General features: G+C 58.9%; 13 protein-coding genes across 13 annotated transcripts in view; 7 read left to right on the forward strand and 6 right to left on the reverse strand.

The window, feature by feature from the left end:
- Window positions 1-183: 183 nt before the first annotated feature.
- Window positions 184-2,167, reverse strand: ACA1_256530 (GmCK3p, putative; the record flags this gene model as incomplete). Its single annotated transcript, XM_004333479.1, has 8 exons — window positions 184-415; window positions 559-657; window positions 772-847; window positions 930-1,014; window positions 1,090-1,242; window positions 1,341-1,417; window positions 1,487-1,579; window positions 1,699-2,167. 8 exons carry the CDS (start codon window positions 2,165-2,167, stop codon window positions 184-186), a joined length of 1,284 nt encoding a protein of 427 aa, XP_004333527.1.
- Window positions 2,168-2,545: 378 nt separating this feature from the next.
- ACA1_256540 (histone deacetylase domain containing protein) lies at window positions 2,546-6,772 on the forward strand (the record flags this gene model as incomplete). Its single annotated transcript, XM_004333480.1, has 12 exons — window positions 2,546-2,821; window positions 2,942-3,187; window positions 3,245-3,359; window positions 3,485-3,948; window positions 4,061-4,150; window positions 4,248-4,367; window positions 4,529-4,808; window positions 4,903-4,986; window positions 5,067-5,208; window positions 5,307-5,395; window positions 5,480-5,562; window positions 5,693-6,772. The coding sequence occupies 12 exons, from the start codon at window positions 2,546-2,548 to the stop codon at window positions 6,770-6,772; spliced, it is 3,069 nt and encodes a 1,022-aa protein (XP_004333528.1).
- Window positions 6,773-6,992: 220 nt separating this feature from the next.
- ACA1_256550 (uncharacterized protein) lies at window positions 6,993-7,415 on the reverse strand (the record flags this gene model as incomplete). Its single annotated transcript, XM_004333481.1, has 1 exon — window positions 6,993-7,415. One exon carries the CDS (start codon window positions 7,413-7,415, stop codon window positions 6,993-6,995), a length of 423 nt encoding a protein of 140 aa, XP_004333529.1.
- Window positions 7,416-8,046: 631 nt separating this feature from the next.
- On the forward strand, window positions 8,047-8,415 carry ACA1_256560 (uncharacterized protein; the record flags this gene model as incomplete). Its single annotated transcript, XM_004333482.1, has 1 exon — window positions 8,047-8,415. One exon carries the CDS (start codon window positions 8,047-8,049, stop codon window positions 8,413-8,415), a length of 369 nt encoding a protein of 122 aa, XP_004333530.1.
- Window positions 8,416-8,828: 413 nt separating this feature from the next.
- ACA1_256570 (uncharacterized protein) lies at window positions 8,829-9,381 on the forward strand (the record flags this gene model as incomplete). Its single annotated transcript, XM_004333483.1, has 2 exons — window positions 8,829-9,083; window positions 9,301-9,381. 2 exons carry the CDS (start codon window positions 8,829-8,831, stop codon window positions 9,379-9,381), a joined length of 336 nt encoding a protein of 111 aa, XP_004333531.1.
- Window positions 9,382-9,570: 189 nt separating this feature from the next.
- ACA1_256580 (uncharacterized protein) lies at window positions 9,571-9,939 on the reverse strand (the record flags this gene model as incomplete). The annotated part of the gene is made up of 1 exon (XM_004333484.1): window positions 9,571-9,939. The coding sequence occupies one exon, from the start codon at window positions 9,937-9,939 to the stop codon at window positions 9,571-9,573; it is 369 nt and encodes a 122-aa protein (XP_004333532.1).
- A 401-nt stretch (window positions 9,940-10,340) lies between these two features.
- Window positions 10,341-10,828, forward strand: ACA1_256590 (uncharacterized protein; the record flags this gene model as incomplete). The annotated part of the gene is made up of 2 exons (XM_004333485.1): window positions 10,341-10,379; window positions 10,607-10,828. The coding sequence occupies 2 exons, from the start codon at window positions 10,341-10,343 to the stop codon at window positions 10,826-10,828; spliced, it is 261 nt and encodes an 86-aa protein (XP_004333533.1).
- A 133-nt stretch (window positions 10,829-10,961) lies between these two features.
- ACA1_256600 (uncharacterized protein) lies at window positions 10,962-12,239 on the reverse strand (the record flags this gene model as incomplete). Its single annotated transcript, XM_004333486.1, has 3 exons — window positions 10,962-11,588; window positions 11,614-11,766; window positions 11,787-12,239. 3 exons carry the CDS (start codon window positions 12,237-12,239, stop codon window positions 10,962-10,964), a joined length of 1,233 nt encoding a protein of 410 aa, XP_004333534.1.
- Window positions 12,240-12,592: 353 nt separating this feature from the next.
- On the reverse strand, window positions 12,593-16,120 carry ACA1_256610 (uncharacterized protein; the record flags this gene model as incomplete). The annotated part of the gene is made up of 14 exons (XM_004333487.1): window positions 12,593-12,813; window positions 12,905-13,426; window positions 13,523-13,840; window positions 13,933-14,118; window positions 14,243-14,392; window positions 14,468-14,638; window positions 14,713-14,790; window positions 14,866-14,952; window positions 15,036-15,122; window positions 15,202-15,393; window positions 15,478-15,567; window positions 15,639-15,739; window positions 15,827-15,919; window positions 16,098-16,120. 14 exons carry the CDS (start codon window positions 16,118-16,120, stop codon window positions 12,593-12,595), a joined length of 2,319 nt encoding a protein of 772 aa, XP_004333535.1.
- A 410-nt stretch (window positions 16,121-16,530) lies between these two features.
- Window positions 16,531-18,684, reverse strand: ACA1_256620 (UDPN-acetylglucosamine pyrophosphorylase 1, putative; the record flags this gene model as incomplete). Its single annotated transcript, XM_004333488.1, has 9 exons — window positions 16,531-16,580; window positions 16,605-16,896; window positions 17,034-17,145; window positions 17,239-17,444; window positions 17,524-17,684; window positions 17,766-17,981; window positions 18,121-18,256; window positions 18,287-18,411; window positions 18,507-18,684. 9 exons carry the CDS (start codon window positions 18,682-18,684, stop codon window positions 16,531-16,533), a joined length of 1,476 nt encoding a protein of 491 aa, XP_004333536.1.
- Window positions 18,685-19,018: 334 nt separating this feature from the next.
- ACA1_256630 (Fbox domain containing protein) lies at window positions 19,019-21,291 on the forward strand (the record flags this gene model as incomplete). The annotated part of the gene is made up of 10 exons (XM_004333489.1): window positions 19,019-19,180; window positions 19,334-19,423; window positions 19,499-19,572; window positions 19,753-19,828; window positions 19,908-19,971; window positions 20,238-20,391; window positions 20,464-20,590; window positions 20,689-20,865; window positions 20,919-21,003; window positions 21,080-21,291. 10 exons carry the CDS (start codon window positions 19,019-19,021, stop codon window positions 21,289-21,291), a joined length of 1,221 nt encoding a protein of 406 aa, XP_004333537.1.
- Window positions 21,292-21,381: 90 nt separating this feature from the next.
- On the forward strand, window positions 21,382-23,013 carry ACA1_256640 (cyclopropanefatty-acyl-phospholipid synthase; the record flags this gene model as incomplete). The annotated part of the gene is made up of 6 exons (XM_004333490.1): window positions 21,382-21,619; window positions 21,705-21,884; window positions 22,064-22,257; window positions 22,330-22,446; window positions 22,513-22,714; window positions 22,790-23,013. The coding sequence occupies 6 exons, from the start codon at window positions 21,382-21,384 to the stop codon at window positions 23,011-23,013; spliced, it is 1,155 nt and encodes a 384-aa protein (XP_004333538.1).
- Window positions 23,014-23,205: 192 nt separating this feature from the next.
- The window catches only part of ACA1_256650 (von Willebrand factor type A domain containing protein), a gene marked incomplete at both ends in the record, with an annotated part of 5,049 nt that continues 3,643 nt past the window's right edge, over window positions 23,206-24,611 (forward strand). Inside the window, 7 exons of the mRNA XM_004333491.1 lie at window positions 23,206-23,221; window positions 23,302-23,366; window positions 23,472-23,562; window positions 23,643-23,758; window positions 23,884-24,039; window positions 24,201-24,300; window positions 24,379-24,506. Of these exons, the coding sequence (XP_004333539.1) occupies window positions 23,206-23,221; window positions 23,302-23,366; window positions 23,472-23,562; window positions 23,643-23,758; window positions 23,884-24,039; window positions 24,201-24,300; window positions 24,379-24,506 (672 nt within the window). The remainder of the gene's footprint in view (window positions 23,222-23,301; window positions 23,367-23,471; window positions 23,563-23,642; window positions 23,759-23,883; window positions 24,040-24,200; window positions 24,301-24,378; window positions 24,507-24,611) is intronic.

The following is a 24,611-nucleotide window of genomic DNA, read 5'->3' on the forward strand; positions in this document are numbered from 1 at the left end:
AGTAAAGGCGATTGTGGTCTGGCATCTCTTCCCCCGCCTTTTCTTCGGGCCGAGCCTTTCCTGGTACTCGGAGTCCGTTAGAATTTTTTTCACTACAAACTGTGTTGATTGGCCGACGCTTCACATTCCCTTTTCGGCCGTTGGTTTCCAGGAAATGCTTTTTCATTATTATAAATGGAATTCTCAGGCTTGGGGCATGGGGAGGGTGTAGAGGGCGGCCTTGGTCTTGGTGTACATGGTGAGCCGTCGGAGCGAGTACTGGAAGAAGTCGTAGTCGATGTCGGACACCTTGGCCTGCGCGAGGCCCCAGATGCCCCAGTAGAGGTGCGACGCGAGCGTGAACTTGTTGGCCTCCACGTAGGCACGCTCAAGTTCCAGCTCTGTAGGCTGACGCTCGAGGAACGCCTCCAGATATCTGTTCAAGAGTGAAGAGCCTGGTCGGTCAACACTGCGGGCGCGTCGTGTCGTGTAGTGCGCGCGTCGTGCCGTCGCGTTGCATGCCTTGCGCAATCGTGTTCTGTATTTTACGACATGTGTGTGTGTGTGTGTGTGGCGTACCGGGTGAGGAAGAACATTTGCTTCTCGCGCGATGGAAACTTGGTCCAGTCCAGGTCGAAGCCGGTGTGCTCGCAGAAGTGATTACCCAGGTCCCACCCCCTGTGGTTGTAGCACGCGTACTCGAAGCTGCACCAGTAACGCACGCAGAAACACAACGTGTCAGCCAACCGCATACACATGAGAGCGACTGCTTGAGAGAGGCTCAGCACTCACTCGATGAAACCGACGGTGTTGGACTCCTTGTCGTAGATGCAGTTCATCGGCTGGACGTCGTTGTGACAAAATGTGACTGCACACAGTGAAGAAATAGACTTAAGACTTGAGACGGTTCGCCTTGTCGCTCTGTGGGGCTAGAGGAGCACAGGGCGTACCCGGTGTATTGAGCGAAGCCAGCATGGCCTCCAGCTCGTCCATCTCCTTGACCACATCAATACCCAGCGCAGCCCACTCCTCCTTCTGATGAATCGTTAACACGTTAGTACCACACCAGCAGGGGCACTGGGAGACATGAGGGAACATAATGGAGACTACCTGCTCTTCCCGCTGTACGTGCGAGAGGTCGTTCTTGGGAATGAGGTCGAGCCACTTCCGCACGAGCAGAGACCAGGCTGGCTCCCTGGCTACGTCGGGAATCTCCATCTTTGCGTGCCACTGCGCCAGCCTCTTCGCAATGAGCGCAGCGTACTGCAACCACACAAACACGCGCGCACGAGAGAGAACGCTGGTGTGAGCTCATACGCTGCAAGGCTCACCTAACTGTACACAGACAAGACACGGCTCACCTCGGGCTTGTGCACTTCCTCGATGGTCAGCTGCACACCGTCAACGTGCCCGTAGACACAGCCGTTCTTGTACTTGCCTGCGGACCGGGAGACGAGCACGTTAACGGGACATCAAGAGGTAGAGAGCCGCAGGAGCGGCGACCTACCATAGAACTTGGGGCCGAGGCCGGCCTTGTACACCGCCTGGAAGACCAGCAGTTCGCCATCCCGATCCGCCAGCGACACGTCACTCCCGTCCTCTGCCACACACAACACAACAACACAAAAAAAAGCTGGGTGAGTAAATCATCAAACATATCTGGGTAAAATAAATATATAAATATATAAATAATAAAATAAATAAATGCAAACCGCGCACCTTGGGTGGAGCTGCCGGTGACCCTGATGAGGATCTTCTGATGAGGGTCGACGAGCGATGTGCACCGGTAGAGCTTGTTGGAGAGGCCGCCGGTATACTTGCGGATGGCCAGCTGGTCATCTCCCAAGCCGGCCCAGTCTTCAGATCGGAAAGTGCGCGCGATGTCCTTCAGCTTGTGGTCGCGTTGCTGGATGAACGGCGTGGGGTGACCCGATTCCTTGGATGCGGCCTCCTCCCTTGTCTCTTCGTCTTCATCCACGACCATCTCGATGTCGTTTCGGATCAAGTACGATGCCGAGTTGGCAACATCTTCGGATTGCGCCACCTTCTCCAGCGAATGCGAGGGGCTCTCGAATGCGGGGATGTGGAGAGTGGCATCGTGCGTGGGATGGCTTTCGCCCACCTCTGGCGTGTGGTGCCTCTTGTTGCTCTTCTTGAGCTGCTCATGCGCTGGAGGTGCTGCGTTCATCTTGTCTTCGTGGTTCGTTTGGTCTTTTCTCTGTTTCCTCTCCTAGGTTTTTCTATTTCTACCAGATTTGCTCCGCCAAGCTCGGCGAGCTGCATCTTCGAAGCGCCTGTGTTTCTCCTCCAGCTGGGCTCGATTCTTGAGCAAGAGACTCACAAACGAGGCAAACGCTTGGCTCACAACCAGATGAGCACATCCAGGTACGCAGCTTCGTCAAAGATGATCACCTACCTCGCCCACCATTCTCCAATCGCTGTCTCATCGAGCCTAGAGGAAGAAAATCTATCGGTCGCAAAGGGCAATGAAACGCGAGATCCTCCATCTGCACAATCGTAAACATTTTTCGTTGCAGATTGTTCACTTGCCTTGATGATCACGCTCATGTGGACTGCACGTTGTGGCGTCCCTCTACAATGTAGGCCGCAGCGACGGCAGAAGCAGAAGGCGCAGCAGCGGCTGGGCGTATACGGCTCCTATCTGGCGCGCGGGCAGTACACGCGCGAGGAGGAGCACCAGGACGACGGCGACTACCGCGAGCGCCTCAGCGCCGCTGAGCTGCGCAAGCGCAAGGCCGAGCGCGAGGCCAAGGAGAAGGAGGAGCGCGAGCTGGAGGACAAGGCGAAGCAGGACAGCGCCGACCTACGTCCCAGCAAGAAGGTACACAAACGCTGATTGTCACCACCATCACCACCATGAGCTCAAGGAAACCGACACTAACCCTGATCACCTTCATGTCGCGCGTGTGTGATGATGACGATGATGATGCGATTGCTACAGCTCAAGAGTGGAATTGAGAATGGATCGAGTCAGGAGGTGGACATCGAGGGGTCGGATCGGGACGCGCGCTGGGCCAGCGATTTCCTCCTGCAGTCGTCGCAATCGCAGGAAGAAGACGTGCTGAGCCCGAAAACGCTTTCATACAGCCTCAGCCCGTCCAGTCCGCCGTTCGCCTTCAACATCGTCATCCCCGAGTTCGATGAGAGCCAGGCAGCCGAAGCTGCACCACCTCTGGCGCGCAAACTGGTACGCCACACGACCGCGCAGCAAGTCATCGGCGCTCACCTCGCTGGCCTTATGTAGGAGGAGGCGGAGGTGAAGAAGAAAAAGCGGGGCCGCTCGGTCAGCTTTGACGAGACCGTGACGATGCTCGACCGCAGAGGCCGCACCGCTCGGTTTCCGCTTGCGCCTGGTGATGGTACGGCGGCTTCAGCTTCTTTTTGCTCTCTCTCTCTCTCTCTCGCCAGTGCTTCGGTCGATGAAGTGTAACAATTGACGGCTGGTTTTCTCCGCGCCTGCGCGCTATGTGCTGGTGCATAACAGAGCGGAGTATGCAGAGTTTGGTCGCTGATGGCGCCGCGCCGCCGGCGCCACGGCGCAGGAACCTCCGCGAACGTGCCCCCGTCCCAGAAAAGCCTGCGCCTCTCGCACTGGGCTCATCCGACGAAGAAGAAGACGACGACGAAGATGAAGAAGAGGATGAAGGAGACGAGTACAACGTCAGCGAAGAGGAAGAGGAAGGGGAAACCACCAACATCCAAGAGAAGAAGGAAGAACAGAAACGAGACAAGAAAAAGGAAAAGGTAAAGGAAAAGAAGGCTGGCGTGTCGGCGAACAGGAGGGCCAAGGCCAAGGCCAATGGCAAGGCAAAGGAGCTGGCAAAGCCGGCGAAAGGCAAGAAGAAGAAGAAGAAGAAGACGGCGGCGCTCTTCCACCGTGCTTGCCTCAAGCATCTGGTGCCGGAGGATCACTGCGAGGTGCCCGAACGGCTCTCCGCCACCATACAGGTGCGCCTCCATCCATTCTTGCTCGTGGCCGATGATCAATGTAACCAACCATCCGGCACGCACACGCATCACCGCACACGCGCACGTACCACCGCACACACCCCTACCACAGTGCATCGAAGAGTTGCACGATTCGGAGGAGACGCAAAGGCAAATCGAGCTCTTCGCTTCGCCATCCAAGGCAGATCTGCGATGGGTCAAGGTTCTGCCACCATGGCCATCATCGTAACACTGAACGTCTGAAATCTGATGCGAAATGTTGTCTCATGTTGTGTGTCTCGTCGTGTGTTCTGTCACAGGCCGTACACGACGCGTCGTACGTGCGGAAGATGAGCGAAAAGGTGCCGACGCAAGGCGGTTCGCAGGTCACCGTGCATGCCACCCTGTCGACCTTGGAGATGGACAATTCGGACGCCAACGTACGCTCATCCGCTCCCCATAATCATAATGGTCGTTCACACACGACACGCAACTCGACACGACACGCATGACACGACACGCAACCGGCACGCACGCACGACACGCACGCACGCACGCAGCACGCACGCACGCACGCACGCACGCACGCACGCACGCACAGTTTTACACCGATACATTCATGTCGCACGAGTCATGGGCTGCGGCGCTCTATGCCGCTGGGTCTGTCATCGAAGCTGTCGACCTGGTCATGGGCCAGACCCATCGCAATGCCGTCTGCGCCGTTCGACCACCAGGGCACCACTGCGGCCGTAGCGGGCGCACCGGGCAGGTCAAGTCGCAGGGCTTCTGCCTCCTCAACAACGTCGCCATCGGCGCCAAGTATGCCCTCCTCAAGCACGACCTCCACCGAATCGCCATCGTCGACTTTGACGTTCACGCCGGTACGCGCTTGGCCCTGCGGTCGCCTCGAGGCTGCCTCACTAGTGAGCTGATGACGGTGTGTCTTTGCCGACATTTTTGTGTGGAAACACACAGGCAACGGCACGGAAGAGATCTTTACCGGCGATGACAACTTTCTCTTCGTTTCCATCCATGCCGTGGGCGACAGCTTCTACCCCGGTGCGCACTCGCACTTTGTCTGACTGACCCGACCGACCACCGACTGCGCGGTTTGGTGCTTGCTGACTTTCTGTCGACAGAAACGGGCCACGAGAGCGGCGGGAACGTGTTCAATCTGCCGCTGCCGCACTGCACGACCGCAGCCACCTATCGTCAGGAATTCGAGAAGGTCGTCCGCAAGCTGGACGCCTTTGCGCCCCAATTCCTCTTCCTTTCAAGCGGGTACTCGTCCATCTTCATTCACGCACGAACGTGCACCACCGCACACGCACACATTTAAATGAACTTAACGACGTGGCGCTTGTTCACCACGCGAGCAGTTTTGATGGCCACAAGAGCGATCCCATTCGCGGGGCGAGGAAGAAGGAAGGCTTCGCCCTGACCGGCCTAGACTATCATCACATCACGAGTACGTCCCCCCCCCGCGCCAATGCATCATCGGCTGCGACTTATCTCTCTTCATTTTCTTTCTTTTTCGTTCTTTTCCCCCCAGCCCGACTCTTGGAGGTGGCAGAGCGCCACTGCGAGGGCAAGGTCGTGTCCGTGCTCGAGGGTGGGTATGATGTCGGCTCTCGGGTACGCTGCTGTTCTCTCCGCCTCCAGTTGCCACGCATCGCCGCACATGCACCACACACACACACACACAAATGCGCGCGCGCACGCACAAATGCACGCTCACTGATTCCGTCCGGTTTCTGGGTCTCAGACGCGAGGACTGGCCGAGAGCTTTAAGGCCCACGTGATGGCGCTGATGGGCTGCAGCGAAGACGATGTCTCGGCAGCGGCTCCGACGACCAAGCGCACCGCGAAGCGCACCGCACAAAAGCGAACCGCCAACAAAAAGGCCGACTCGAGCCAGGACGAGTACCAGGAGCCAGCGCGACCGGTCACTCAGGGCTCACCGCCCAAGCCAACACCGAGCCCCGCAGCGACCGCGGCGACGATTGCGACAGTCGCGACGCGCACGCTCTCGCCTCCCACCCCGCCGCGCTCGTCGTCATCGCCCGGAAGCGAGGAAAAGGCGAAGCAGAAGGCGATCAAGGTCAGCCCGGCTCGAGGCCGGCCGAAGCCGCCTGTGGTACCGGCGACGTGGTCGCCCAGGCTCGCGAAGCGGCAGTTCACGAGCGAAGCCAGCGGCAGGAGCTCCGGGGTCGTCAATGACAGCGACAGCAACAGCGAAAACGACAACCAGAGAAGGAAGCGGAAGAGGGGGTCCGCCGAGAGCGAAAACGAAAACGATGAAAGCGCGAAGGCGGCGCCGGAGAGAAGGAGTGAAGCGCGAGGGTCGCCGGTTTTGCGGCGGGCCAGGAGGACAGCGCGGAGCGTCAACGGCAGCGGCAGCAGCCAGGAGGGCGACGTGCTGCCCAGGCCGCAGGGGAAACGGATAGCCCGGCGGACGCGGCAGGTGGCGAGCAGCAGCCAGTCGGATGCGGACGGCGACAACGCCACCGCCGCGTTCACCATCCAGGCTGACCGAATGGAGGGTGAGTCATCCGAGAGTCAATCAAGTCAGCCAAGCCAGACCGCCGCCGCCGCATCATCGTCGTCATCATCGTCATCGTCATCGTCGTCATCATCGTCGTCGACCAAGCGAGCGGCGTCGCTGCCATCGTCCCTGCCTCTCGTGCCCCAGCTCGACGGGCTCTGCGATTTTGAAGACGATCCGCTGTTCATGTCCTCCTTCTCCTCGGCGCCGTCGCTGCAGGGCAGCGAGAAGGTGTTCCTCCTCGACCTGTCTCAACAGCCCGATGCCGACGATGACGAGGAGACGCAACTCGGTCCCTGACCGCAACACACGCATTTTTGACAACACAACAAGTTTTCGACCTGGGCACACAATCTCCACATTTCGCTTCTTTTTCCTTTTTCTTTCTTTCTGTTTGTTTTCTAATTCGTCGGTTTTATCCAAATAAAAATAATAGTATTATTGCATAAAATGTAACACAAAATCCAGAGACCCACTCTCAGCGAGCTCCTTCCGCGAGGGAGTGCTTTGTGGTTACAGTTCAGGAGAAGACGGCCGGGTTGACGGCGTAGAGCGAAGCCATGGCGTTGATCTGCGCGCCCGTGCGGTACTGCTTGACGCTGTCGTCCGCCGAGTCGTCCAGCCACCGCGGCGAGCACACGCCATCGCGGTCCTCTGTCGCTGCTGCGGGCCGCGGCGTCGACGGGTTGCTGCGCTCCCTGCGCACGGCGGTGAGGGCGAGCACCTGCTGGTCCTCGGCGGACAGCTGGTCCTTCCACTTGTCGAGCCCGCGCTGGCTCTTGCTTCGCTCCTTCCTCTTCAAGATGACGGGGGCGTTGGGTGAAGAAGATGATGTGGAAGAGGAGTCGGACGAGGCGAGCCCACGCCGCCCCTCTGTGATGGTTGGTTCGATGGCGTCCTTGTTCCACTTGCCCATGCCGCGCTGGCTCTTGCTTCGGCCCATCCGTGTTGAAGATGAAGATGATGAAGATGAAGATGATGAAGATGGTGAAGATGGCGAAGATGGCGAAGATGGTGAAGATGATGTTGGAGTAAGCATGGACGAAGGGGGCGTGGGCGTGTGCGAGTTTCGGCGCCGACCCAGGGCAAGACCAGGAATCTTCATGGCTTTGTTGTGTGGTGGAGTCCGGGGGGGAGGCTATGATAGCTTAGGTCGAGTTTGCCTCTTCGAGTCGTGCGTTGTGTTTGTTGTGGTTGTGGTGGCTTGTCTGTCCGTCGTTTGTGTACTCAGCGGCGCCGTTCGTGGTCTGGCGGACCAGCAACCTCGGCCGCCTCTCGTTGTGTCGCCCGCCGTGCGGTTGACGGACAGCAGCCAATCACCAGAACGGGTGTGTTATGTCTTCGTTTTATGTCTTCGTTTCTGTGTGTGCGACCGAGAACCGGTCAACGTCGGTTGCACCCGCGATCTTTGGTCTCCGGCCGACCTCCGACCGCTGCATCATCAAGGCGCCCCCCGTGGCGAACGTCGCCAGACGTTCCCTGCCAACAAAGACTCCGACCAAATTGAGGTTGTCAAGCAGGAAGCGACAAAGCGGACAAGAAAGAAGAAGAAGAAGAGGACGGTAGAACAATCGATGTTGAAGATACCGGCGCTCCGGCGAAGTAAGGAACCAGCGGACGAGAAGGAGCAGCTGCTGGTCAGCCCGCGAGGGAGCACCACGCCTCGAGGCACCATCGCCAGCCCGCGCGGCCGCACCACCACGCCCCGAGGCGGCGGCGAGGGCCTCGCCAAGTGGGAGCTCAAGCTGGTCGCAGAGGGTGGCTCGCCGACTACCGATGACGCACCCGCCACCACCATCACGCCGCAGGCGAGCCCGCGAACCCTGGTCTCGCCGCGGTGGGTGGACGACAAGGCCGAGCCGAGGATCCAGAAGCACCGGACCGACGCCCAGCTGGGGGCCATGGCCGCGCTCTACGCCACCAATCCGGCCGCCTTCGATTAGCTACCCAACTACTTCCGTCTGGCTGGCGGAGAATGTCAAGTCACGTTCATCCGCAATAAAAACCTGTTTTATAGTACCGATGACGTACCGACAAACACCATCATGCCTGTCTTGTTGAATTGGGGGGGGGGGGATGACGAAGGAGACGTGGTTTTGTCAATGTTCGGTCAGAAGCCTATGACGTGAAATTACGTGGCTTGCTTGGTGACGTGCTTGCAGGCTCACCGTTCAAAGAAACAAAGCTCCGGCGGTGATGAGGGACATGAACTCCTTCTCCTGGTAGCTCCTATTATGGAGCTAAGCTCGATCGGCCATAAAGCTGAGGCCTCAGCTTCACACTTGCGTTCTTCTCAGCCAACCAGTGGCCTAGCCAGTTTGTCCCGTGACACAACACAAACTCGACCCAACACAACATGCTCCTGCCGACTCTCCGCCGCAGCAAGCCGGAGCTCGAGACCAGCCCCAGCCAGCGGGGCCTCGGCAAGTGGGAGGACCTCGCACGCGCAGACTCCTCGTCTGCCTCGCACACGCGCTTGCCCGGTCACATTGCCCACCCAAAGCCCAGCGGCGCGGTGTGCTCCCCGCGGTGGATCGACGACAATGCCACCCCCGGCATACAGCGCTACCGCACCGGGGCTCAGCTCGCCGCCTTCGCCGCCGTCTGCGACGTTCATCCACTACTCCTTCTCTGAGCGCTGCAATCGATTGCATCCTCTCTCTCTCTCTCTCTCAACGCCTACATCTCAGATCCCGTTCTCATATGAGACTATCGGGGGTGAATGCTGGCGAGCCACACTGCCATCTACTATTTATTGTAAACAGCCAACATGTTGCCTCTTCAACAAGGATAACCTTTTCTTTCCTCCCTCTCTATTTTGTCTGTAGCTCCGACGTGACTGTCAGCGGTGGGTTCGACACTTCTCCCAATGGAGCTGGTTCACCCTTGGCTCTTGTGCCTTCCTCTGACAATGCCCACAGCAGTGTAGTGGGGCCACCAGGGGTCGGTGTTGTTTGTAGAAAAAAATCATTTTACAAGTGATGGACTGTGTAAATGGCCTGTTGTGTTTACATTGCAAACAGTGTCGCGTCCCCTATGGGAGCGATTTGGAAGGCAGGCTGCCCTATGATGGCCGCCTTCATTGGGGGGGGTTGAGACTAGGAGGCGAACACTGCCGGCTGGGCGACGTAGAGCGCCGCCAGCGCCGCGACCTGCTCGCCGTCTCGGAACTTCTGGATGCTCTGGTCGGCCTCGTCCTTGACCTGCCGCCGGGGCGAAGTAGCGTTCGATCGGGGGCTGGTGGCGTTGTTGTTGTAGTTGGCCAGAACCGCTCGATCGTGGGCAGTGAGCATGTCGCTCCACTTGTCGATCCCGCTCGCGGTGGTGGTGGTCCTGGTAGTCTTTGTCTTGGTAGTGCCCGAGGGAGCGGTGGTGGTCAGCTCTGATGATGGAGTCGAGGCCAGCAGACGCTCGGTCTCCTGGGCCGGGGTGTCCTTGGAGCGGCGGAGGGAAGTGGGCAGCTTCATGCTTGTCTGGGTGGGTGAGATGTTGGTCGAGTGGTGGGTTGTGGTGAATGGATTGTCGCGGCAGTTAGCTTTTTATGTGGTGGACCGTGGACCGGGCAATCCTGCCTCGGCGAGCTGACTCCGACGAGCTTGCGGCTCGGCAGTTGAGCCCTCCGCGCATGGCGAGGGGGAGTGCAGTGCAACCTCGGCCGCCAATTGTGTCGTTCGTTTTTTTCCATAATTGCTGAGATCAGTCGGAGTGACGTCACACTGAGCAGCTGATTCGTCTGAATGATCTCGGATTACGCAAGGCAAACCCGTTTTCCTGCCCATTACTGTAAGTTTCGTGCAAAGAACGTGGCGGCGAAAACCCACTGTTCAAGCGGTGCCCCAGACGAGAAGAAGGAGAACGAGGACCCATCATGAAGCCGCTGAACGGAGATGAGGTTTCCGCCGGGGAGGTCTCTGGTTCGTGATGCCCACCCAATCAACCAAGCCGTTCACCAGCATAAATAGCGGTCAGACCCTTCTGCCAAACGCTTCATTCATCTAACCAACTGCCATCATCATCACCAACACCATGAAGCTGCCCACTTCGCTCCGCCGCTCCAAGGACACCCCGGCCGCCACGACCGCCAACACCAACGCCGCCACCAAGAAGAGGGACCACCGGCGAGGAGACGGCCAGCGCGGGCTGGACAAGTGGAAGTCGCTCCTGGACCAGATCCCGCCCACGACGCAGGCCAACAACGACAGATGCGACTACAACGGCCGCCGCGCTGGCCAGGCGCCCTCGCCCAGAGAGTTCGACGACGCCGCCACGCCCACGCTGCGCAGGCAGAGGATCCTCGCGCAGATCGAGGCTGTCGACTCGTTCTACCGCTACACCTCCGGCGCCATCTTCGCCTGAAGTGTGCCCACACTAATGTCACCCATCCTTGTCATTATTCTCACTATTTATTAGACAATATAAAAGAACAACTTCCACAGGGGAGTTATTTTATTTAAAAACACGCCAGTGTGGTGATGGTAACTCGATCGAGTTAAGGGGCGGTGGTGGGCGCATCGCAGGTGTAGTCGACCACCGTCGTCAGGACGTGGGCCGTGTGCGAGACCCAGTTGGCGCCCGCAGGCGTTGCAAAGCAACCGGCACCGTCGGCGCAGGTGGTCAGCGCGCCCGGGTTGGTGTCTACCCAGCCCTCCTCCAGGAACCAGTACTGGTTGGTCCCGGGCGAGGCCGGTTCGGCGCAGAAGGCCAGCAGGTAGGTCCGGGCGGGGTCAGCGCGGCGAGCGGCCCAGAGAAGGTGGCCTGGACCGGGGGTGTAGGTGGGCTGTACAGCCGGCACCACCGTGACGAAGCTGGTGGGCAGGCCGGGCGTGATGTCGGTGGCGGCCACGATCGTCTGCGCGGCGGCGTCGATCACGAAGCCGCGCGCGGCCGGCGACGCCGAGGAGTCGTCGAACACGAACAACGCGCCCGAGACGTTGTAGGGGCGGAGGTGGTAGGTGAAGCTGCGGACCGAGCTTACACCGCGCACGGCGTTGGCGAAGCAGTTGACCGCCAGCCAGCCCAGCAACGGGTCCGGCGCCGCGCCCCACGGACCCAGGCCATTGTTGTGGCCCAGCCAGCTGAAGCTCGCATTCCCCGTAGTGCAGGGCACCTCGATGGGCTGCAGCGGCGATGGCGAAGCGGACGGCGACGGCACCGGCGACGTCGACGGCGAACACGAAGGGGTGGTGGACGGCGTGGGAGTAGACGTAGGCGATGCAGTGGGCGATGACGTGGGCGAACGCGACGGGGTGGTGGACGGCGTGGGCGAAGTGGTGGGCGTGGGGCTGGGGCAGAGGCTGCCGGGCAGGACGGACACATCGTCGAGCAGGTAGGCCGCCGGGTCGTGCCGGGCGCCGAAGAAGAGGACGGTCGACGTGGACCGGACGGCGACGGTGCGGCAGTACTGGGTCTGGGCCTGAGCGGGGCCGTTGATGAGCGAGAGCAGCGTCGAGCCGCCAAACTTGGCCAGGAACGCGTTGGGCGTGCCCTGGCTGCAGCCCAGAGTGAAGCGCACGGTGTAGGTGGCGCCGGAGGTGGTGGCCAGGGTCTGGGTGATGTTGCCCAGGCCGCCCACGGAGCCCATGGCGCACTGGCCGTTGAGCTGCTTGAGGTAGCCGGAGTAGGCGCCGGTGGTGACGGTCCAGCCGGAGAGATCGGTGGTGAACTGGCCATTCACCACCATCTCGCCCCTGGCGCAGCTGATGGCGAAGATGGCGCAGATCAGAACGGTAATGAGAACGAGTGGTGTTGATGATGAGGTTGTCATCATTGTCTGATGTAGTCTGGTGGAGCAAGCGATGATTGAATATGAAAGAGAAGCGCCTTTATATGTTCGGGGTTGCCCAAGTGCAGCTCAGGGAAATGGTGCAGCTCCTATCCGACTACGGTGCCAAGGAGGAAAACAGCGAAGCGCCACTCCGCTCCGATCAGCGAAATATGGTACGGTGGACCTTTTTAGGTGTTTGTGCTGGAATCACACAATATTTATTGAGGCCATACGCCATTGGCCCTTCTCACAATAATCATCAGCCTCTCTTATCCCATATGTTTGGCTCTTGGGCTTGTTAAATAAGTGTTCATCACCTGTACATAGTAGTCGTCTGCCGATATAGATCAGAGCGCTCACAGTTGTTCGAGGTCCTCCCGGCCGATGCTGATGGCTGTGAGCTGGCTCTGTGACCGTTTGGCGTATCTTCGCTTCGAGACAAGGCCGGCCACCAGCGCCACTAGAATGACCACGACCACGACGACCACCGCGACAGGCACCGCCACGGCCACCGCCACCACGAGGCCGTCATCGCTCGAGCTCTTCCCCTTCTTGGAGCCCACAACCACCGAAAAGTCTGATGTCCCACACGCCAAGATCAGATACTGTCGCACGCCACACCGCACACACCGCACACACATTACCACCGCACACGCCGCGCAACGGACCTGGATCAAATATGAGCGTGCCGTTGAAGTGGTCGAACGAGAGGACCACCTCGGCCGCGGCCTCGTTGGCCACGTGCTCGACGTGCACCCGCGCCAGCGTGCCGTCATCGGCCCTCGACAGCGCTGCGCCGAGCAAGCGCACCACCGCCGTCCTCGGCTCAGACTCGTCGCCGCCTGCGCTGCCGATTGCCAGCTCGTAGGAGGTCACACCGCGCTGCGGCGTGTCGGGCTGCACCGTGACCGAGCTGAAGCCGGGGCTGACCTTCATGTGCAGCCGCAGCGTATTGTCCGGCGAGAGCCAGGGCCAGCTCGGGCTGATCTGGAACGTCATCTTGGCGAACTCGGGCGAGGCAGCCAGCGGCTCGTCGCTGACGATGGACGGCACCGAGACGTTGATCGCGCGGTCGAACAGGTACCACCGCAGGCCGAACTGGGTGTCGTTGCTACCCAGCAGGTCCGCCGAGAATCGGTAGGTCTGCGCCGCGCCGACGTAGTCAGGCACCTGTCCGATGCTCCATTCACCTGACATTGTTCACATTCTCAGCCGTGTGTGTCGTGTCGTGTCGTGTGTCATGCGTGCGTGTGCGGTCGTGTCGTGTGCGGTAGTGCGTGTATTACCTTTGAGAGCCGATGCTGTGCGGACAACGGTCCCGTTGGGCGCCACCTCTTCGATCTCGACCAGGTTCAGGCCCACCGGGGCGTCGGTAGACCCCCTGGAGGGGTTGACGCCGATGATCGGAGCCGAGACGTTGAAGCTCAGCACCAGCGCGATGTTCTCGTCGGCGCTCGGCGTGTTGAGAATGTACAGCGTCACAAAGGTCAGCGCGATCCGGTACTTGGACAGCGCGAACGACCCGAGCGCGGGCAGAAGCTGGAGCGACCCACTGCCCGACCCGTTGACGTTCGACCGCATCGAGATCGTTGTGTTACCCTCACCTGATTGTGAGTTAATTAAATTGTGTTGACATTTCAGCTATATACATATTAATAGTTGATAAATCGTCACATATGATTAGACGTCTATGTACCTGGGACGATGGAGTTTGATGCGGTGTCAAGGGACCCGTTGCCGTAGGACACGGAGAAGTTGAAGTTGACCGTAGACGGGAGCAGGTCCTTGGTCACGATGAACTCGTACACGACCCCTCTCGCGGCGGTCATCGGCGAGTTGTCGAAGAGCGCCACCGTGGGCACCACCGTCGAGGCCGCGCAGCCTGTGGAGGCTGGAATCGACGTGATCGTCAGAAACAAAACACAACACCAACGCACACAACACACGCACACCACACTCGCACAAGCCATCGCACACGCTCACTGGACACGCATGGGGGCAGGTACCTGTCAAGTAGGGCGAGAGGGAAGCTGGAAGCTGGAAGGCGTTGGAGTCGTAGGTGGACTCGCACTGGACAGAAAAGCCGGACGGCAGCTCGGGTACGTAGCCCATGGCCCACTCGCACTGGCCCTGCTCCTGCTCCGCGATGTGCACGCCTGTGACGCACCACCGACCGAACAACCATGAGCGCTCAAGCGATTGCGCAGGGTCGAAGCCAAGAGGGGCGGTACCGCCGACCAAGCCGGTGAGGTCGTCGGTGAGGCACTGCCAATCGCCGGTCTCCTTGCAGCTGAACCCGTGGCCGACGGTGCCCGGCCAGTTGATCGAAACGGGCGCCTCCTGCACCCACCTCCCTGCGTTGCCGCTCGAGGAGCCGATGGCCGCCAGCGATGTCTGGACACCTGCAATCCAAACAACACGAGAGGAAGTAGTTAGATGCTGGTCGGTGTGGTGGTGACTCGAGTGGTGCACGCACCTGCGCTCCCTGTTGGGCCGGAGATGGTCAGGTTGGCCGGGGCGGACTGCCGCCAGTTGCCACCGAATACGGCGACGCCTATGATTATGATTGGATCGAGTGGTGGGTGGGAGTGGAGTCGAAACATACGCGCGACTCCAATGGGTCTCATACCGGTGGCTGCGAGCGTGCTGCGGGCGGTGCTCGACAGCGTGACTTCGGTAGTCTGTTTCCATTCGCTGTCGCCCTCCAGATAGACCGCTGCAGCGAACCGCCCGCCGGACACAAGACAGAGGAGTCAGCACTGGGTAGGGGCAACACCACCACGTACGCGCTGAGCGTACCTGTGGTGGCGTTGGTGGTCGACACTGCAGACACCACAGCTTGGCCTGTCGTCTGAATCCACTCCATGTTCTGGCCCAGCGAGACTCCTGGACGCCCAAGATCCGTGAGTACAGCTCGTCCGCAGGGCAGAAAGGGCAAGACCTCCGGCGGCGAAGTGGTGCATACCCACGGCCTGGCTGGGTGACTCGACGCGTACGTAGGCGTCGGCCTTCTGCTCCCACTTGCCGCCCGATTCGCTCTCGGGCCGGGAGATCACGCCGTGCGCGGGGTAGTCGGAGACCAGCGTCACGTTCACCACCCCATTCTGCTGCCACTCGCCCTCGCTCAGTGCCACACCGAACGAACGACCCGCCAACCCTGTGTGTGTGCGTGTGCGGTGGTGCGTGTGCGTGTCTTCTGTGTAAGTGCTGGGCTCTCGGGGCTGATCTGAGGAGCACGTACAGCCCGTGGCATTGCACTTGAAGTTGGCGGGAGGCACGACAGTGAGGCGGTCCTGCTGCGTGAGACTGCCCTCGCTGCCGATCTCCAAAGCTGTGCGGATGGGTTGAGGGATGGTGTGAGTTCGTGACTGGCCAGAAGAGGGCGTTGGGCCAACGACATACCTCCGACCAGGCGGAGGTTGCCGAAGACGTTGACGGTCGAGTTGACCCGCAGCCACACGTCCCAATGCGGACCCTCCACTATCGAACCCACGCCCTGGAACCTGCCCCATTCACGTTATAGAATTGTAAAATAAAATGAAAAAGAAAGATAATATAAAAACCTGAGCTGGACGAGCTAGGTGGAGTACGAGAGGGTGAGCGGGACGAGGGACGTTGTAGGGCCGGAAGTCTCGGAGTAGGAGCTGGCCTGGACGTTGATCACAGTATCGCTGACGGCTGCGCTGATCGCCGCACCAATGGAAGAGAAGTCGCACGGCGTACCTCCGGAGGGACACACAGTCACTGCGGAGCGGGTGGAAAAACAAAACAGATAAATAACTTAGGCAGACCAGTAATAGAAAGAATAATAGACAAATAATTTGAATAATAGACCCCTTGGGGTTCTTGTGAGGCCCGCACCAATGGCTGGTGAAGCCGAGCATCGAAGAGACCACGATACGACCAGAGAGAGAAAGAGGAGGAGAAGGGCGTGGTGTGCTTGCATGGCTGTAGTTTGGTTGTCTCAGGGTGGAGGGAGATGTTGGGACTGTTTCAAGAGGTGGGTACGTGGTTTGTTGATGCCACTCTCAATAGGCAAGGCCACACCGGGCGTCCGTTGGCGGCTAGCCCCCCCGTTGGCTAATAACCGCGTGTTTCGGCTTGTCCCCCTAGCAACCTGAACCTTTTTGACCGGCTGACGCACTTTTCAGACCGAGATAGGGTTGATCTATACCTAAATTCTTCTCATCTATTACTATATACAAACACATATACTCCCTCTCTCCAAAATATCACAGCATCCGCCACTTTCCATACCAGTGACACGGAGATCTCCTCTTCATCACTCGCATCATCAGTTAAAGTGATGCACGCTGAGCCCCGGTCCACCGCCGTCGCGCACGGCTGCATCCATAAAAAAAGGGAGACCGTAGGTCTGGCCCTTGACGCCCTCCAGGCCCTCGCCGGCGTACGAGACCAGCGGCGAGATCTCCACCTCGTCCAGCTGCTCGTCGCCGCCGCTTGAGTTGGTGGCGGCCGCCGAGCCGTTGGTGGCCCGCTCGAGGAAGCGGCCGCCGGCGCGGGTGATGTAACGCTTGTGGAGGTTGTAGAGGTCCCGCCGGCAGGTCTCGGGGCAGTCCTTGCCCGCGCCCGAGGCGTTCTTGAGCGGCGAGAACTCCTCCTCGCGCACGATCTCAAAGGCCACCAACTTGTTGGCGTGCTGGAAGGATTCAAGGAGGTGGAAAGGTCATGCTTCGCTGTCGTGTGTCGTGTGTGTCGTGTGTGTCGTGTGTGTCGTGTGTGTCGTGTGTGTCGTGTGTGTCGTGTGTGTCGTGTGTGTCGTGTGTGTCGACGAACCTCGAACACGTCGAAAATGAACTGCTCCAGCTTGTAGCCATTGTTGGCGGTGGCGATGACCGGGTTGCCCTCTTCATCGGCACAGTGGATCTTCTTGAAGGCCAAGTGGTAACTGTGATGGTCATTCGGCATTCAGACGGTTAGTCGTCACTCATCTCGTGCTCGCAGTGCCTCTTGCGCGCGTGCGTGGCGGGGGAGCACGTACGGCAGGGAGCTTGAGTATTCGCGAGCCGCCTTCTCGAGGAAATCGATGCGGTACGTGTTCATGCACAGATGGCCGGCGTTGAACATGAGCTCGCCCGTCTTTTCGTCCCGCTTGGCGGCCAGCTCCTTGTCGATCTCGCTGTACTCGATGACGCCGTACTTGCCGTCTCGCAGGGCGAGGACACCCACAGCCTCATTGGGCGCAGACTGAAGCGAAGCAGAAGAGATGAGCTAAGCGCCCAGCGGGCAGCGGAAATCAATTTGAAGGAAGGTGATCATCACTTACCTTGGGAGCGACCTTGCAGCCCACGTCAGCGGCAGACTCGTAGAGGAAACCCAGGAACACGGGATCCACCATCTTGATGAGGATGTTGTCTACACAATACTGGAACATGTACTCGACCTCGTTCTTCCTCATGTCCTGTAGGATTCCCCACTTGTCGAGCGCTATCGTGCCGTCAGCCAACACATTCGAGCGTTGCACACGATCTCAGACGCACACGCCTATCCAGCACACGCAACACATACCGTGGTAGAGCCCTCCGTTGCCGTCCGGTGCCATGGCTACGCGGCCAGCGGACTCGAGCATGATGTGGCCGTCCTTGGTGAGGCACGGCAACAGGCCCTGCTGGAAGAAAACGGCGTCCTGCGCGTTGAGGCCGAAGTAGTTGTGGTCCTTGAAGAAGTTCTGCGTCTTGTCGTCCGTGTCGATGCTGGTCATCACATACCACCGTATCGGTTTGCCTGTGTTCCATGAAGAAGCGAGAAATCAGAATAAGAAACAGCTTTCAATATTCTACCTAATTACCATATACATCATTAATAATAAATAAAATAAAAAAGAGAATACATAAATGGATCAAATAAGCGGAGTGAGGTGTACATGGCTTGCCCAGTCTGTCGGTCACCAGCTGCTGCAGTTTGATCAGGCGCTCCGCCTGAATCTGAAACAGCGACCTGTGGGAGAGGAGGCCGATGTCCACAGTACCCTTGGGGTCGGGACAGCCCAGGCGCGTGCCCTGGCCGCCGGCGACAACCAGCGTAGCTACCTTGCCCTCGGCAATCTTCTGGTAGCCGAGCTCTTCCCATCGAGCCCTCTCCTCGGGCTTCGCTTCCGCAATCTTGACAGACGCTTGCAGGGGCTCAATCCTCGCTGAGTTCTGACCCACTCCGCCTTGAGAGGAAAGCGCGACGTCAGCATTGGCGCTACGCGATTCCTCATTCATGAGGAAAATGCGATGCGAGTAGCGGGAATGATTGAGTACGTACAAGGATTGGTCGCGGCGGCGTACTTCTTCGCCAGGTCTTCCACATCGATAGTCTGTAGCTGTTCATAGAAGGCGATCTTCTCCTCCTCATTCAACTTCTCCTCGAAGCGAAAGACCTGCCCCTGTCCGGCGGCTGTGTACAATTCCTTCAATTTGGTAAAATCGTGCGATGACGTCATCTTCTTCTCTACTGCTCCTCGTGTAGTTACTGTGCCTGTTGTTGATCGATTGGTCTTCTTCGCGTCTGATGTCGGGGCCTGCATGATGCGAACGTTACACCAGTGTTGGTGGTGTCCCTTCGACAAGAGCAGGCCAGGTGGCAAACCCCTGAACTTGCCGTGCTCGCCCCTCCGTCCACCCCGCCAAAGCCGGGCTTGTCCGCGATTTTCCCCCTGTTGCTTTTTCTAACATCGAAATTTTTGATTAAATTGCGATACGTTTCAAAATGCTTTCCGAAACCCAAATAACTTGGCTTTTTATTTGAATGAACACTTGGAAAAACAACGCGTAAAGATGGAAGGTGCTGAGGTGGAGGCCTACGGGGACGAGGAGGTGGCGGGGTTGTTTTGGTTGCCTGCGGAGCTGTGGGCCATGGTGTGCGGGTACCTGGACACGGGCGACCTGGCCCGGCTGAGCACCACGTGCTGGACCCTGCGCTCGCTCGCCCTCTCCAGAGTGCGCCACCACACCTTCTCCCCCCCTCGGTACCACACCCTCCCACCTACCCCTCCGTTCTCCGTTACTTTCAGGTAAGTAGGAAAATTAAATCCTTTATTATTTTGATGGATCGGGCGCATTTTGTGCACGACAGGCCTGGTCACCGGGCAGAAGAGCATGCGGCAGGCGTTGACGTTCGCCTCGAGCTGGCCGGCCCTCGTGTCGCTCGACCTCTCCGCCTGGGACTCCTTTTCTGATTCGGTACGCGAGCTGCCGAACCGGGCAGCGCAGCGTAGCGTAGCGTGAATTCTCACACTCACCCTGTCGCTCCTGCAGCTCGTGAAGCACTTGCCAGAGACGCTGGAGAGTTTGACTCTGAGCTATACGGCCATCACCAATCGCGGTACCTCGTCTCGTCTTCACTCCTACATAGTAGCGCTGTTGCCTCGTTGTGTGATCGTGCTGATGAATGAGGTCATCGTGATGTGTGTTGTGTCGTGCCTTGACGATTCGAAAGGACTGGCCAGGCTGCCCGTGGGCCTCACGCGCTTGGATGTGGGCTCCACGCAAGTTACCGGCCTCGGGCTTAGGTATCTGTCTCGCCTCACAGCCCTGCGCGAGCTCAACCTTGCCTCCACTACCAGATTGGGCGTGGAACACCTCCAGGTGACTAGTCACTACTGACTTTCACTAGTGGCTGAACACTTCTGATTGTGTGTGTGCTCACCCCTCTGGGCGTTCTCAGTGGATACCGTCGAGCGTGGAAGTGCTAGACCTCTCCTCCGTCTCGGGTCCAGAGAGGCAACTCCGTACGCCCTCGTCCTACACCTATGCCTGCTCGTCGTCGCGCTGACGCCCATGACACGCGCCCACTTTTCAACTTCAGAACAAACACTGAAAGTACCGTGGCCGCCGGCTCTGACCGAGCTCAAGTTATGCGGCGCACACCTCGCACTGAGCCATCTCTACGGTACTACCCCAAAATCACCGATCACGCTCTCTGTGTTGAGGCCCAACCAACGCCAGCGCTGCGTTCGTACATTTCGTGCGCGTGCTTCACCTTTACCTTGCCCAGGAATGCCAACAACGCTGACGAGTCTGGACCTTTCCAATTCCTATCTGTACGCGTTCAACGTGGACTTTGACGTGTGTTTGCCGCGCCTGGAGACTCTCCGCGCCAATCGCTCAGAGGTCATCCGGGGGAGCGCCGAGCATCCTCCGCTGATGTGGTAAGACTTGCTTCACAGTGTGCCCGTTGTGTACGTGTGTCGCACTGATGCATTCAACACTTCCTGATGCAGGAGCCTCCCATCGGGGCTCAAGTCGCTTTCATTCGCGCATGCCACCATCTCGAAGGAGTGGGACCTCCTCGCGTTCCTGCCCGCCTCCATCACCTCGCTCGACTTCTCTTTCACGCGCCTGTCTTACGTACGTCCGCCAAGACTCACTCACAACCAAACAAACCCACCTCCGACTTACAGAGCAAGCAATTGTAAGCTCACAATTAAGTGATTCTAACTACACAGGAGCAGGCGCTGTCTGTCCGGACCCCTGCCAGCCTGTGGTTCGAGACCCTTCCCAAGCGATTGCCGCATCTCCGCCTGATCAATCTCGCCACGTCCTACGCCAGTAACGAACCGCAATGTCTCAAGGTTGCCTCCGGTCACAAAAAGAGCCCAGAAAAGCTACGCCAGTCGTCAATCGTGTGTCGTGTCTCATATGTGCGTGGCGTGTTACATGTGCGTTTCCGTGACAGGTCATGCAAGAGCACAGCGTGCAGGTCGTCTGCCCGGCGGCCTATTTCTACTGGCAAGGCACGGTCCCGTGGGTCTTACCGCAAGGTTCGTCACCTCTGGCACCTTCCGCCGCGGCATGGGCCGGCGAAGTCAACGAAACTGACTTAGGCGAGTGGTCCAGGCCGATTCGATACGGAGGCGCGGTCGCGGGAGGACCAACCCGTGTGGCAGGCCCTCATCCGGCGGTGTGCCGAACAGCGCGAGCTGCTCAGCTGGCAGCCCCTTGACCCGCCACACAGCTCCGACGAAGCTCTCGAAAAGGAAGAAGAAGACGACGACGACGAAGGTGGCGGTGACGATGCGCAAGGCAGCCTCCTCTCTGTGGGCCTCTGATGGCCGCCACACGTTCGCCCAACAAGGCGTTGCCGACGCCATTTTTATTTGTTTTATTTCCTTAATATTTTTTTCACAAATTAATTGAAGATGTCCAACGAGGGTGGAGGGACGTGGGAGCGGAAGGGGCTGGAGATGAAGGGCGGCGGTTTCTACAGTGCGCACACCAAGGGCGCAGGAGCAGCCATCATGAACGCGCTGCCGCTCCTTCTTGAGGCGCTGCAGGGTGCGCTGGCCACCGGTGACCCTGCATCCAACAAAGCGGATGAGGCATCTTCAGCGTCACGTCTACCCACCGACCTGTCCCTCTTCACCATCGCCGACTATGGTGCCGCCGATGGTGGCACTTCTCAAGGTAGCTATTAATATTTATTAATAAATATATAAATATTTTACATAAATATATTTTGCAGGTCTGATGCGACGAGCGGTCGAGGCGGTGCGAGCTGCGCGGGGTGCGGGCGTGGGCGTGAGCATCACCTACACGGACAGGCCCAGCAACGACTTCTCGGCCCTCTTCGAGACGCTTCTGAACCCGGCCAACGAGGAGAGCCCACTTTATGGCAACTCTGACGTCTACGTCTTTGCCTGCGGTATCGCGCCACCGCACGACACGACACGAACACACAACACGATACGCACGACACTCACGCGAAACGATAGGAAGCGCACACGCGATGGCACGACACACACGACTTACGACTTACGACACATGACATGACACGACACACACGGCACACGCACACGCTGAACCCTGATCGCATCGATGCAGGGCGGTCGTTCTACGAGCCCAACTTCCCGCCGGAGTCGATTCACCTGGGCTTCTCGGCGACGGCCATGCACTGGCTCACCGGCGTCCCGTGTCCCCTGGCGCAGCACGTCCAGGCCGTGGGCGCCAGCCCCGACGAGAAGGCGGTCTTCCAGGCTCACGCCAGGAAGGATTGGGAGACCATACTGCTCCACCGAGTGCGTGTGTTGTGTGTGTGTGCGTGTGTGTGTCAAAACCAGGTTCTGATTTAGCGTGTGCGATGCGCGCAGGGCAGGGAGCTGGCCAAGGGCGGACGGCTGCTCCTCGTCAACTTCTGCGTGGACGAGCAGGGCAGGTACCTCGGAAACACCGAATACCAGCAGTCCATGTTCGACGTCATGAATAAGGTAAGATGCACACACGACACGCACGACACGCACACGCAACGATTTGTTCACGTTGTGTTGGTGCAGCTGTGGAAGGGCATGGCGGACGAGGGCCTGATCACTCTGGACGAGTACCGCCAAACGGCGTTCGCCCAATACTACCGAACCAAGGAGGAGTTCCTGGCGCCCCTCACGGACCCAACCAGCCCGGTGGCCTCGCTTCGACTCAAGGTCGACGCCTGCATGACCGACATCGTGCGCTGCCCGTATCGCCAGAGCTTTGGCAATGGTTCGTCGTGTGTCGTGTGTGCGGTGTGTGCGGTGTGTGCGGTGTGTGTCGTGCGTTCTAACAGGGTCATTACAGGCGAGTACGACGCGGTGTCGTATTCGCACGCGCTGTTGGGTACGATCCGGTCGTGGAGCGAGGGCGTCTTCCTGGCGGGGCTCAACGCGAGCCGCGAGCGCCAGCAGTCTAAAGAGCTGGTCGACCTCTTCTACGAACGCTATCGCGCCCTCGTCGAGGCCTCGCCCACCGAGCACGCCATGGACTACGTCCACTGCTACCTCCTCCTCCACAAGGAAGCCTGATGCCACCTTTTTATGCCGACATAAAACAAACATATTTCAACATTCCAAGCATTGTTTCGGGCAATGGTTCGCAGTCAACCGGCAGAAACCACGAACTTCACTTGTTTGCCACTTATCACTTACACCTGGCTGACCACCTTGTTGGCAGACTCACACTCACTTCATATAACTCAAAATCCCACCTCAGCTGCCATGTGCTACCTTCCAGGTGAGAAAAGCTGGCGCTCCTGACAGCCCAGCATTGTTGTTTGTGCTTGGCCACCAAACCTCATAGCCCTCCCCCTTCAGGCTATCTCTGGTGGCTCAGAGCCTACTACACCCCCGAAAAACCGCAGGCGCCCATACCACTCAAGGTATTTACTTTTTTTTGAATATATATTAATGAATTTTAATAAATATTAGTTCAATTTATTTCGTTATCCCTTGTGCTCTATTATTAAATACTTTTATTCTCACAGGATGTGCGGGTGGAGGCGCTCATCGCCGACTTCGTCGTTTCGGTGACCATCCACCAGACCTTCATCAACGTCGAAGAACAGCCCATCGAAGGTACTGCGCCACGCCTCCCCGCTACACGTTTGATGCCACACACGCCGCCACACACGCGGCTAACCCGAACCTTGGTACAGCGGTGTACATGTTCCCGCTGGAGGAGAAGGCGGCCGTCACGAACTTCGTCGCCTGCATTGACGGCAAGAAGATCCGGGGCGTCATCCAGGAGAAGGAGGAGGCCCGCGCCACTTACGTGCGCAGTCCCCCGCCTCTGACCCTACACTCACGCACGTGCTGACGTGTCATGTCGACGCTGGTCATGACACACACCACCGCACACGCACCACCACACACGCACGCACGCGCACACATTTGTAGGAGGACGCGATCGCTAGCGGCCATGGCGCCTACAAGCTGGAGGAGAAGGACGACGAGGCCAACGTGTTCACGGTCAACGTGGGCAACCTGCCGCCGGGCAAGGAGGTCACCATCTCGATCACCTACGCCACCGAACTCACCTTCGTCGAGGGACTCGTACGTTGTTGAGCGCCAGCGCCAGCCAAAGTGGGTGGCCTCCTTTGATATGTGTCTCACCATTCGCCTCCGTCGTGTGTGGTGTGTGTGTGTGTGTGTGCGTGCCGTGTGTGTCGTGTCGTGTCGTGTCGTGTCGTGTGGCTTGTGCGTGCTTTCCACAGCTCCAGTGGCGGCTGCCGTCGACAAACGACAACCCGTCGTACTTTGTTCCGAAGGAAAAGAGCTTCGCTGTGCCCGAACTCAAGCTTACCGTGAAGCTCGGTACGGCGCACCTTATGCGCTCAATGCACACCCCGGTGACGACGAAGTGACTGACGCATGTGTGGTGTGCGGGCGCAGAGATGACCAGCAACATCAGGACCGTGTCATCGCCGTCGCACCCGATCACTTTCGAGTTCGGCGACGAGCCCACGCAGGGCGTGGTCACCATGCAGCCTTCCCCCGCCGGCACCCCTCCCGTGGACTTTGTCCTGCTTACCAAGCTCGCCACACCCCATCAGTACTCCCCCAGCCACCACCTTTTCTGTCGTGTGTCGCGTGTCGCGTCGGGTGTACGCGTGTGCAGTGTGCGG

This window comes from Acanthamoeba castellanii (assembly GCF_000313135.1).
Source record: "Acanthamoeba castellanii str. Neff unplaced genomic scaffold scf7180000084769, whole genome shotgun sequence".
Classification (NCBI taxonomy): domain Eukaryota; phylum Discosea; order Longamoebia; family Acanthamoebidae; genus Acanthamoeba; species Acanthamoeba castellanii.